Source organism: Herpailurus yagouaroundi, unplaced genomic scaffold (assembly GCF_014898765.1).
Source record: "Herpailurus yagouaroundi ecotype Mexico unplaced genomic scaffold, PumYag 67793, whole genome shotgun sequence".
Taxonomy (NCBI): domain Eukaryota; kingdom Metazoa; phylum Chordata; class Mammalia; order Carnivora; family Felidae; genus Herpailurus; species Herpailurus yagouaroundi.
The window spans coordinates 26274467-26287662 of record NW_024420586.1 but is presented as its reverse complement, the minus strand read 5'-3'; the positions used below and the strand labels follow the sequence as shown (position 1 = coordinate 26287662).

The following is a 13196-nucleotide window of genomic DNA, read 5'->3' as shown; positions in this document are numbered from 1 at the left end:
TTGTCAAAGATTAGTTGACCATTCGTGTGTGGGTCCATTTCTGCGTTCTCTATTCTGTCCCATTGACCTGAGTGCCTGTTCTTGTGCCAGTATCATACTGTCTTGATGATTACAGCTTTGACATCTGTGATGGTGATGCTTCCTGCTTTGGTTTTCTTTTTCAAGATCACTTTGGCTATTTGGGGTCCTTTCTGGTTCCATACAAATTTTAGGATTACTTGTTCTAGCTCTGTGAAGAAGGCTGGTGTTATTTTGATAGGGATTACATTGAATATGTAGATTGCTTTGGGTAGTATCAACATTTTATCAATATTTGTTCTTTCTATCCAGGAGCATGGGATCTTTTTCCTTTTTTGTGTGTGTGTCTTCTTTAATTTCTTTCATAAGCTTTCTATAATTTTCAGTGTATAGATTTTTCACCTCTTTGGTTAGATTTATTCCTAGGTATTTTATGGGTTTTGGTGCAACTGTAAATGGGATCAATCCCTTGATTTCTCTTTCTGTCACTTCATTTTTGGTGTGTATGAATGCAACTGATTTCTGTGTGTTGATTTTATATCCTGCCACTTTGCTGAATTCATGAATCAATTCTAGCAATTTTTTGGTAGAATCTTTTGGGTTTTCCATATGGAGTATCATGTCATCTGCGAAGAGTGAAAGTTTGACCTCCTTCTGTCTGATTTGGAGGCCTTTTATTTCTTTGTGTTGTCTGGTTGCAGAGGCTAAAACTTCCAATACTATGTTGATTAACAGTGGCAAGAGTGGACATCCCTGTCTCATTCCTGACCTTAGGGGGAAAGCTTTCAGTTTTTACCCATTGAGGATGATATTAGCATTGGGTCATACATATATGGCTTTTATGATCTCGAGGTATGCTCCTTCTATCCCTACTTTCTTGAAGGTTTTTATCTAGAAAGGATGCTGTATTTTGCCAAATGCTTTCTCTGCATCTATTGAGAGGATCATATGATTCTTGTCCTTTCTTTTATTGATGTGACGAATCACATTAATTGTTTTCCGGATACTGAACCAGCCCTGCATCCCAGGTATAAATCCCACTTGGTCGTGGTGAATAATTTTTTTAATGTATTGTTGGAGCCAGTTGGCTAATATCTTGTTGAGGATTTTTGCATCAATGTTTGTCAGGGAAATTGGTCTATAGTTCTCCTTTTTAGTGGGGTCTCTGTCTGGTTTTGGAATCAAGGCAATGCTGGCTTCATAGAATGAGTTTGGAAGTTTTCTTTCCATTTATATTTTTTAGAACACCTTCAAGAAAATAGGTGTTAACTCTTCCTTAAATGTTTGGTAGAATTCCCCTGGAAAGCCATCTGCCCCGGACTTTTGTATTTTGGCAGATTTTTTATTACGAATTTGATTTCCTTACTGGTTATGGGACTGTTCCCATAGAAATTTTCTATTTCTTCCTGTTTCAGTTTTGGTAGTGTCTATTTTTCTAGGAATTTGTCCATTTCTTCCAGATTGACCATTTTATTGGCATATAATTGCTCATAATATTCTCTTATTGTTTTATTTATGCTGTGTTGGTTGTGATCTCTCCTCTTTCATTCTTGATTTTATTTATTTGGGTCCCTTCCTTTTTCTTTTTGATCTAAGTGGCTAGTGGTTTATCAATTTTGTTAATTCTTTCAAAGAACCAGCTTCTGGTTTCATTTATATGTTCTACTGTTTTTTTTTTGGTTTCGATAGCATGAATTTCTGCTCTAATCTTTATTATTTCCTGTCCTCTGCTGGTTTGGGGTTTTATTTGCTGTTCTTTTTCCAGCTCCTTAAGGCGTAAGGTTAGGTTGTGTATCTGAGATCTTTCTTCCTTCTTTAGGAAGGCCTGGATTGCTATATACTTTCCTCTTATGACCGCCTTTGCTGCCTCCCAGAGGTTTTGGGTTGTGGTGTTATCATTTTCATTGACTTCCATATACTTTTTAATTTCCTCTTTAACTTCTTGGTTAGCCCACTCATTCATTCTTAGTATGTTAGTTTCCAAGTATTTGTTACCCTTCCAAATTTTTTCTTGTGGTTGATTTTGAGTTTCATAGCATTGTGGTCTGAAAATATGCACAGTATGATCTCGATCTTTTTGTACTTACTTAGGGATGATTTGTGTTCCAGTATATGGTCTATTCTGGAGAACATTCCATGTGCACTGGAGAAGAATGTATATTCTGGTGCTTTAGGATGAAATGTTCTGAATCTATCTGTTAAGTCCATCTGGTCCAGCGTGTCATTCAAAGCCATTATTTCCTTGTTGATTTTTTGATTAGATGATCTGTCCATTGCTGTGAGTGGGGTGTTGAAGTCTCCTACTATTATGGTATTACTATCGATGAGTTTCTTTGTTTGTGATTAACTGATTTATATATTTGGGTGCTATCACATTTGGCGTATAAATGTTTACAATTGTTAGGTCTTCTTGGTGGATAGACCCCTTGATTATGATATAATGCCCTTCTGCATCTCTTGTTACACTCTTTATTTTAAAGTCTATATTGTCTAAGTATGGCTACTACGGCTTTCTTTTGTTGATCATTAGCATGACAGATGGTTCTCCATCCCCTTATTTTCAATCTGAAGGTGTCTTTAGGTCTAAAGTGGGTCTCTTGTAAACAGCATATAGATGCATCTTGTTTTCTTATCCATTCTGTTACCCTATGTCTTTTGATTGGAGCATTGAGTCCATTGATGTTTAGAGTGAGTACTGAAAGATATGAATTTACTGCCATTATGATGCTTGTAGAGTTGGAGTTTCTGGTGGTGTTCTCTGGTCCTTTCTAATCTTTGTTTCTTTTGGTATTTATTATTTATTTCTATATACATATATATTTTTTTTTCATCTTTTCTCCCCTCAGAGAGTCCCTGTTAAAATTTCTTGCAGGGCTGGTTTAGTGATCACAAACTCCTTTAATTTTTGTTTGTCTGGGAAACTTTTTATCTCTCCTTCTATGTTTTTTTTTAATTTTTTTTTCAATGTTTATTTATTTTTGGGACAGAGAGAGACAGAGCATGAACGGGGGAGGGGCAGAGAGAGAGGGAGACACAGAATCGGAAACAGGCTCCAGGCTCCGAGCCATCAGCCCAGAGCCTGACGCGGGGCTCGAACTCACGGACCGCGAGATCGTGACCTGGCTGAAGTCGGACGCTTAACCGACTGCGCGACCCAGGCGCCCCTATCTCTCCTTCTATGTTGAATGACAGCCTTGCTGGGTAAAGAATTCTTGGCTGCATATTTTTCTGATTCAGCACACTGAATATATCCTGCCACTCCTTTCTGGCCTGCCAAGTTTCTGTAGATAGGTCTGCTGCAAACTTGATCTATCTTCCCTTGTAGGTTAGGGACTTTTTTTTCCTTTGGCTTTCATGATTCTCTCCTTGCCTGAGTATTTTGTGAATTTGACTATGACATGCCTTGTTGATTGTCAGTTTTTATTGAATCTAATGGGGGTCCTCTGTGCTTCCTGGATTTTGATGTCTCTGTTTTTCCCCAGGTTAGGAAAGTTTTCCACTATGATTTGCTCACATAACCCTTCTACCCCTATTTCTCTCTCTTCCTCTTCTGGGACCCCTATGATTCTGATGTTGTTCCTTTTTAATGAGTCACTAATTTCTTTAACTCTTAAATCGTGCTCTTTTCCCTTAATCTCCCTCTTTTTTTCTGCTTCATTATTGTCTATAAGTTTGTCCTCTATATCACTGATTCTCTGTTCTGCCTTGTCCATCCTTGCCGCCGCTGCATCCATCCATGATCGCAGCTCAGTTATAGCATTTTTAATTTCATTCTGGCTATTTTTTACTTCTTTTATCTCTGCAGAAAGGGATTCTAATCTATTTTTGACTCCAGCTGGTATTCTTATTATCATGATTCTAAATTCTGGTTCAGACATCTTGCTTGTATCTGTATTGGCTAAATCCCTGGCTGTTGTTTCTTCCTGCTCTTTCTTTTGGGGTGAATTCCTTGGTTTTGTCATTTTGAAGGGAGAAAAGGAATTAATGAGGTAGAAAAATTAAAATTAAAAAATAAAATTAAAGAAATTTTAAAATTAAAAACACACACACACAAATTGAATAAATGATGCTAGATTCTAGGTGTGTTTTGTCTGGGTGTTGAAAGTGGTTTGACAGATTAGAGAAATAAAGGGGGGGAAGAAAAAAAGGAAATCATTTGAGAATTTGAAAAAATGAATACACTGAAGTAAACTATAATGAGATAATGGGAATAAAATAGAATTCGAAAAAATATACACAAAAGTAAAGAATAAAGTAGAAACAAATTTTAAAATTTAATAAAAATAAAAAATAAATATGAATCTTTTCCTGTATTCAAAAAGGAAAGAAATGAAAAAGAGAAAAAAAAAGATTTAAAAAAAGGAAATCATTTGAAAATTTGCAAAAGTGAATACACTGTATTAGACTAAAATAAAATGATGGAAGTAAATGGAATTTAAAAAATTTACATAAGAAAAAATATAGTAAAAAAAATAAAAATATTAATAGAAATTGAAAGTAAAAATGAAGTTTTTCTCTTTCTGCATTCAAGAAAAAGAAATGAAAAAGAGAAAAAAAAGAAAAAGGAAAAAAGGAAATTGTTTGAAAATTTGAAAAGATGAATACACTGAAGCAGACTAAAATAAAACGATGGAAGTAAAATAGAATTTGAAAAAACTTACACAAAAGTAAAAATTATAGTAATAAAAATTAAAGAAAAATATTTTTAATAAAAATAGAAAATAAAAATGTTTTTTCTCTTTCTGTATTCAAGAAAAAGAAAAGTGTAAAAGAGAAAAAAAAGAAAGAAAATTGAATAGATGGACCTGCTAACACATTGAAGTAGGACTGAAATTATTTCGTTTTCCCCTAGAAGTCAGTCTATGTAGCGCTTTATATATAGTCCATAAACTAAGCCGGTGGTGAGACTTGTGTTCTTGAGAGCGAAGTTGGCCCAGTTGGGCGGGGCTCGTGTATCGTCTCTGTTCTCCACTCGATGGAGCTGCTAGCCTACTGGGGTGGATTGTTGCAGTGCTAGTAGGTGCATATGCACATGCGCAGTGATAATGATGACACCCAGCTACCTGACACCCAGCTACCCAGTCTGTTCTCCCGGATCAGCAATCGCGCACCTGTCCTCTATCTTCAGCTTTTGTCTACTCCCTGCTTTTTCACTCTCTGTGACCAGGCCCCAGGCAGTACCTCTCTCCTGAGTTTTGTCTCAGATGTGGCTGTCTTCCCCGGCCCCTGACTTGTGAAGGACTGCGGCTTTGACCTTTTCCGCCCCTCTGCGGAAGGGTCTCACCGAGCAATGCCTGAATGAGCAATGACCAAATGTCAGCTGCACCCAGGAATGCTTTCTGGACCCTCCTGCTGCCGGTGCCCCAAGACTGCGGCCAGGTGGCAGCCCACCCCGGAAAATGTCCGCAAGATAGTGTAGCAGCAGCATTTCAGGGATTATGGAAAATCACAACACACACCTGGCACCAGGCTTCACCCTTAACGACCCTGTTCCAGCACCAGCGAATGTGGCCATTTTCCGGGGTCTGCTGGAACCAGGTGGCTTCAACAGCCTCTACCAAATGTCCTTCCAGCAGTGGAACTGCTTTTCCCCTTGTGGCCCGAGAACCTCCTGGACCACACTCTGCTCCTGGGGATTCGCTCTTCCCACCAGAGCACCGCCAGGTATCGAGCTGCGGAGTTGCAGACTCTACGCTCCCCTTGTTTACAGTCTTAATGGAATTTAAACCCTCCTTTTTCCTTTCTCCCTTTTTAGTTTAGTCCCTGCAACTGTTTCCAATTTTCCACTTTGTCTCCAGCTGCTTTTGGGGAGGGGTGCTTTTTCCATATTCTCCCCCCCCCACCAGTCTCCGTCCTCCCTCCGCTCGCAAAAGCACCTCCCTTCCTGTGCCTTCTCACTCCCCAAGTTTACTTCTCTGTGCCTCGTACCTGCTGAATTCTGTGGTTCAGGTTGTGCAGATTGTTGTGTCAATCCTCCAGTGAGTTTTCTAGGTGTGCAGGATGGTTTAGTGTTGATCTGGCTGTATTTCATGGACGCAAGATGCACAAAAAACTTCCATGCTCTTCTGCCATCTTGGCTCCTCCTATGACATCTCACTTCTGCTATTAAGTCTATCCATGACGGGATTTTTTAATGTTATTTTTAAAGTTTATTTAAGTTTGAGAGACAGACCACAAACAGGGGAGGGGCAGAGAGAGAGGGAGACACAGAATTAGAAGCAGGCTGCAGGCTCCAGGCCAGCACAGAATATCACATGGGGCTTGAACACACAAACCATGAGATGACCTGAGCCGAAATTGGACGCTTAACTGGCCGAGCCACCCAGGTGCCCCCATGAGGTGTTTTTAAATTTCAGTTATTGTATTCTTCAATTCTGAAGTTTCCACTTAATTTCTACTTCCTTATATATTCTATTTATTGGATGAAACTTTGTATTTTAACATTTGTTCTAGGAGCATTTGCAATTGTTTTTTAATAGTAGCTGATTTAAAGTCTTTGTCACATAATTGCTATATCCATATCCTCTTGTAATTGATATCTTTTGTCTTTTTCCATACAAGTTCAGACGTTCATGGTTCTTTGTATGCCTGTTAATTCTGGTGTATCTCCTGGATATTTTGAGTATGACATTATAAAACTCTAAGTCTTGCCTCAATTGTATGGAAAACACATTTTTGTTTTAACAATTTGACTACGTTCAGGCCATATACTTCAACCAGCCTTCTGTGGGCTGATGGTCCAATGTCAATTCAGTTTTCAATTGCAGTGTTCTTCAGATCTGTCTAGTGTGCATCAGTCTGGAACCTAGATGGATGTCCATTAACTCAGTTCTCAAATTCTTTGGTATGCTAATTAGGACCTAATCAACACATACACAGGTTAGTGTTGCATAGCCAGAAGCACATAAAAAAAAAAAACAACAACTTTGAGGTCACTTTCCTGAGTTCCAATCTCTCCATGTTCTCCCCAATACTATCTAATTCCTGGGACTTCCTTTCAGTCCTGTGGTTGGAAATTGTTTATTTCTGCAATTGTGTCACCTCTGAAGACAAACAGTGGAAGGACAGAGATATAAGAAAGCAACAGTGTTTGTGGCTCTATTCACTGTGGCCACAGATCCATCAAATACAAATGAAAGGTCCTTTGTCTAAGAGTATTGGTTCCAGAAAGTTCCCATTGCCACTACATAATTGCCTGGGGATCGAGATGTGAGGGAAGAGACAAATAAAGAAAAAAGTGGGGAATTTTTGTCCCCCTCACTTTTCTAACCAGAACTAGAGCACTCTCCTGGAGTTCTCCGTGTCTGTACTCACTTCCAGGTTTTAAGCTGCATTAAGTTCAGGATGGAGCTTTTGAGAGGGGGTAAGAGTAGGAAACTCTCCACTGGTTTGCTGGTTCCTCAAATTTTGGTGTTCTCCAATCTGCCTTAAGCTGTTTACTTTTCAGAATTCTCAAATAGCTGGGCCATGTACTCTGTCCAGATCTTATGATTGTGTTCAGTGAGAGACAAAGAGTGGCAGGCACTTAATGGTTTTAACCAGAACTGTACTCAAGAAGTGAATTAAAAAAAAATCATTCTGGTCATTGTATGGAGGGTAAATTTGAAGGGAACAAAATTTAAGATAGGGAGACCAGTTAGGAAAGTCTCATAAGTAATCCACAGAAAAGACAAGATCTCAAGCCTGGGCGGTGGTAGCAGATATTATGATGAAAATGTCAATTCAAGAAATAGTTGGGAGGTGAAATTGGCAAGACTTAATGAGGTCATCCTTTTATAAGCCCATAATCAAAATATGTAAGCAAGAAATTCAAAGTGATCAGGACTGATGGATCCATTAAAAAAATACTTAGGAATGGGGCACCTGGGTGGCTCAGTCGGTTGAGCATCCGACTTCAGCTTAGGTCAAGATCTCACAGTCTGTTAGTTCGAGCCTCACGTCAGGCTCTGTGCTGACAGCTCAGAGCCTGGATTCCGCTTTGAATTCTGTATCTCCTTCTCTCTCTACCCCTCCCCTGCTCACACTCTATCTCTGTCTCTCAAAAATAAAGATTTTTTAAAAATTTAAAAAATACTTAGGAATAAATAGAATAGAAATAAAAAAACTTATACTTTGATAACTATAATACATTGTTGAAAAGAATTAAAGTCCTAAATAAAAGACATACCATGTTGTAATGCAATCCCTAACAGTTGGGTTGTTGTTGTTTTGTTTTTTATAATGCAAGTGCCTGACTTAAACACACTGCTAGTCCCACCCCCTCACCTCTCAATGGTTGATTTTGATAACTGATCATTTCAGCCAATTGTTTTTCTTTTTTTTTAATCTTTTTTTGATGTTTATTTATTATTATTGAGACACCAGGAGAGACAGAGCATGAGCATGGGAGGGGCAGAGAGAGGAGAAGACACATAATCTGAAGCAGGCTCCAGGCTCTGAGCTGTCAGCATAGAGCCCAATGTGGGGCTCAAACTCACAAACTGCAAGATCATGACCTGAGCCAAAGTTGGACGATTAACCGACTGAGCCACCAAGGCACCCCAGCCAAATGTTTTTCTCTTTCCATAATTTAAATTCTTGCTCTTAGGTTTTAAAGTCACCAATAAAGAATGAGCTCACAAAACCCTAGGTTCCCACCCTGACCCCATCAACCTAAATAGAAGCCGAACCCTAGTCCTGTGCACACAAGTGTTCTCCCTTTGCCTCTCCCTCTTCCCCCAGCATCCCTAGACCTTGCTGTGTGACACTACATGTGCTGTGTAATTTCCAAGTAATAAACCTTGTCTCTTTTGGAGTTTCTTGATGGTTACTGCTAAGGGTGTCTTGTAATCATAATAAGAACCACAAGGATCAGAGCAGGTCCAAACACAACACTGGTTATCAAAAGGCTGAGACTGGCACAAAATACACATTCATAGATTAGAAGATGTAATATGGATAAGATGGAAATACTCACTAAATTGGCCCACAAATTCAATGCAATCTTTATCAAAATCCCAGCTTTCTTTTCAGAAATTGACAAACTGATGCTAAAATTCATTTAGAAATGCATAGCCAAAACAATACTGAAAAAGAGGAGCAAAGTGTGAGAACTCACAATTTCCCGATTCCAAAACTTATTAGAAAGCTACAATAATCAAGATGGTATGGTACTGGTATAAGGATAAACATATAGGTAAACAGGATAGAATCAAGAGCCCAGAAAAAAGTGGAGAAAATATTAGTCTTTTAAAGAAATGGTGCTAGAACAACTGAATATCCACATGTAAGAAAATGAAGTTGGCCACCTACATTACACCATATAGAAAAATTAATTCAAAATAGATTTAAGAATTAAATGTAAGAGTAAAACTGTAAAACTCCTAGAAGAAAACATGGGAATAAATCTTCATGATCTTGGACTAGGCAATGGTTTCTGAGATATGACACAAAAGCCAAAATATCAAAAAAAAAAAAGGATAAATTTGACTTCATCAAAATAAAAAACTTTTATGTTTCATTTTTTAAATTTTTTAATGTTCATTTTTTTGAGAGAGACAGAGTACGAGCCAGGGGAGGGACAGAGAGACAGGGAGACAGATTCTGAAGCAGGCTCTAGGGCCTGAGCTCTCAGCACAGAGCCCGACACAGGGCTCAAACTCACCAGCTGCGAGATCATGACCTGAGCCAAAGTCAGACGCTTAACTGACTGAGCCACCCAGGCACCCCGAAAACTTTTACGTTTCAAATAGAACTCTCAAGACTGTCTTGATAATGACAATATCAAGACAATATCAATTGTGAAAAGACAATCCACAGAATCAGAGAAAATATTTGCAAATCATCTATATGATCCAGAATATATAAAGAATTCTTACTACTCAGTAATAGACAAATAACCCAAGTAAAGATCGGTGAAGAATTTGAACAGACATCTCTCCAAAGAGGATAAACAAATGGCAAATAAGCACATGAAAAAAAATGCTCAACATCATTAGCCATCAGGGAAATGCAAATCAAAACCATAATCACATACCACTTTACACCCAGTAGGATAGCTATAATTAAAAAGACAAACAACAAGTGTTCAAAAGAATGTAGAGAAATTGAAACCCTCATATACCGCTCATGGGGATGTAAAATAGTGCATAATCCAGCAATTCCACTTCTATGTATATTGACAAGAGAAATGAAAACGTATGTCCACACAAAAACTTGTTCATGAGTGCTCATAGCAGAATTATTCATAATAGCCAAAAGTGTGGGACGAGATAAAACAAAATGTGGTATATTCATACAATGGAATATCACTCAGCAATACAGAGAAGTGAAATACTAACACCTGCTGCAACACAGATGAAGTTTGAAAACATTATGCTAAGAGAAAGAAGCCAGACACAAAGGGCTACACATTGTATTTAATTTATATGAAATGTCCAGAATAGGCAAATCAATAGAGACAGAAAAATTAGTGGTTGCTTGGTGCTGGGAGTGGGGGAGTCGGGCAGGGGGTGGGGGGGGGGGGGACTGGGATTAACTCCAAGTGGGTATGGGTTATTTTTGGGGGGGGTGATGAAAGTGTTCCAAAATTAGATTATGGCTATAGATGTACAACTCTGTGAATATGCTGAAAACTATTGAATTGCATACTTTAAATGGGTGAATTGTGCAGCATATGAATTGTATCTCAATAAAACTTTTACAAATACCTAAGGTTACAAAGAAAACTAGTTACACGGATCTAGGTTCATCAAAATTAAAACCAAAATTCTTGGGGCGCCTGGGTGGCTCAGTTGGTTGAGCGTCTGACTTTGGCTCAGGTCATGACCTTGCAGTTCGTGAGTTCATGCCCCACATTGGGCTCTGTGCTGACAGCTCAGAACCTGGAACTTGCTTTGGATTCTGTGTCTCCTTCTCTCTCTGCCCCTCCCCCACTCACGTGTGAGCGCTCACTCGCTCTCTCAAAAATAAACATTAAAAAATTTAAAAAGACAAATTCTTGATGAAGAATTAGATGTGCTTCTTTAAGAAAGAACTAAATAACAAGATCCAGGTCTCATAGCTATCTTCATTTTGATGTAGTGATAAGTATAAATTTTGAGACATGTGCAAGGACAACACCACAAATGATTGATAGTTTCATTATCACCTCTAAAGAACAGAGTTGAAAACAGGTGTGGGGCAGGGTGGGGGGTGGAGGGCAGAATAATCAAACCAGCTCATGTTTTCCTCTGATGAAGCTCCAGCATTAAAAAGCAGGTATAAGACACTTCCTTTCTGTGAGGCTGGAATTTGCAAGAGGGATTCCAGCCTAGTGCTTTCAGCATGTTTATGCCAAATTGGCTATGCAAGCTGAATCACTGCCAAGCTGCTTAGATCTCTAGCTGTGCCCTGTAGTCACCTTGAATACAAGTAGAACAGGGCAGGTGGGAACCCAGTGATGTCTGGTTGCCAGGGAAAAGCAGGTTTGGAGGGGTAATGGAAAACTGACACAAAGAGAAAAGAAAGCACTAAGACATCTAAGGGTTCCGAATGCCCTCCCTCCTGTCCCCAACCATAAAAGGTGATGTGACCAGAATAGCATGGGGCATCTGGGGCTAGAATTGGTGTGGTATTTTCCCCCAAATTTCTCCATGGATTGTCCCCTCTACCAGATTCCTACCCTCAGGACTGATATTCAAACATCTGACAAGTGGTAACAAATGAGCACAGACCAAGACTGGCAAATTCCAGTCATAGTACTAGAATAGGGTCCTAGAGGTCTTCCACTGTGACAGACATTACTTAACTGCAGTCACCAGATTGTGGGGAGGTCCCAGAGGTCTCAGAGGCAGGATTAAGGCAGTGGCTCTTTGTCATCTGGCATGAAGTAGATTCAACTCCTCTGCTAACAACTAAGATGGCTGTACTAATACACATCACCCCAAAGGTAGGATGGATAGGCAGAGAGAGGAGAACCTCCTTAAGGCTTTATAAATTAACGTTGTACAAACGGTTGATGCTTGCATTCATAGGACATCTCACTGATTGAACAGGTGGAAATTTTCCCTCTTGACAGAACATAAGGTCCAAAAGAGGTTCTGGTGTGCCACTCCAAGCAGCTTTTCAAATTTAGACTCGAGAAAGCTGCTTAACTATGAAAGTAGGGTTATATTTGGGTTAAAAGTCTGTTCCCCACCTTTTCATCATCTAGGAAGAAACAAAGCAAGCAACTTGAGATGGGGACCAAAGAGTACTGGCCCACACTCCCAGCTTCCCCAGATCTGAACACTGAGACCTGTGTGTCCAGTAGGGCTCTCTCTCCTTGGACTGGGTGCTAACCCCCCTAGGATCCTCCTTCCACAGACTCATCCTTCAATTCATACCCTAGGTTCAATTCTTCTTCCCATAAAGAGCAAGTCTGCAAACAGAGAAGGAAATTGGATAAGCTAGATCCTTTAGGCACAGGGAAAACACATCCCTGGACTATGCATGGAGCTCCTGAGCAGTAAGAGAGGAGGTGAGCCATTTTAACGATAAACATTAATTTTTTTATTAAATTTCTAATCAAATACAACAATAATTTCTTTTCCTTCATTAAAAAAAAACAACTATTTACAACATTACCAATTTGGGAAAAGATAAACAAAAGAGTAAAAAGAAAGAAAAGTGATTAAAAGACAAATTCCAAGACAGAATAAATAACAGCTTACTTAAATGCCTGCCTGGCCCTGGCTGCTGCCAGAGTGCCAGATCCTCAGCCTCAGAATTAGCAGTAGTTCAAGATATCCTCCAGGTTCAATGTGTCCAGGGGGGGGATTTTGGTGACTTCAAAGAAGACCCTGCAAAAGGAAGAGGGGCCTGCTCAGTGTAAAATGGGCCAAAGCAAACAGGGTCCACGGGCTAAGTGGGACATAGGGCTCTTGGTTCCCTATCTTGCTTTAACCCTAAAGCAGAAAGTAAAGTGAACAGTACTAAATCTTTTTCCTTAAGTGAAGCTAGCCTGCCTCCCAATGGCTAAGCACAAACTCATCCTCACTGGAGCTTGGTACTTACCGGTGAGAATACTTGGAATGCACAGTCCTGAGCCTACTGCAAGGATGCAAAGTCAGCAGGATGTTTAGCTGCTTGACCAAGGGGTGAAGATCAGAGGTCTTGTAGCCACTGCAATACTCCAGGGCAGGAGCCTGGAAGAAGCAACATGAACAGTGACTTTTACC

At 39.5% G+C, this 13196-nt stretch overlaps 1 protein-coding gene across 2 annotated transcripts in view; it reads right to left on the bottom strand.

The window, feature by feature from the left end:
* Positions 1-12587: 12587 nt before the first annotated feature.
* The window catches only part of CCNB3 (cyclin B3), a 73491-nt gene continuing 72882 nt past the window's right edge, over positions 12588-13196 (bottom strand). For both annotated transcript variants that reach the window (XM_040468763.1, XM_040468765.1), the window contains 2 exons: positions 13033-13163; positions 12588-12818 (listed from right to left, as the gene is read on the bottom strand). In XM_040468763.1, coding sequence (XP_040324697.1) covers positions 12746-12818; positions 13033-13163 — 204 coding nt within the window. In that variant the 3' untranslated portion in view covers positions 12588-12745. The remainder of the gene's footprint in view (positions 12819-13032; positions 13164-13196) is intronic.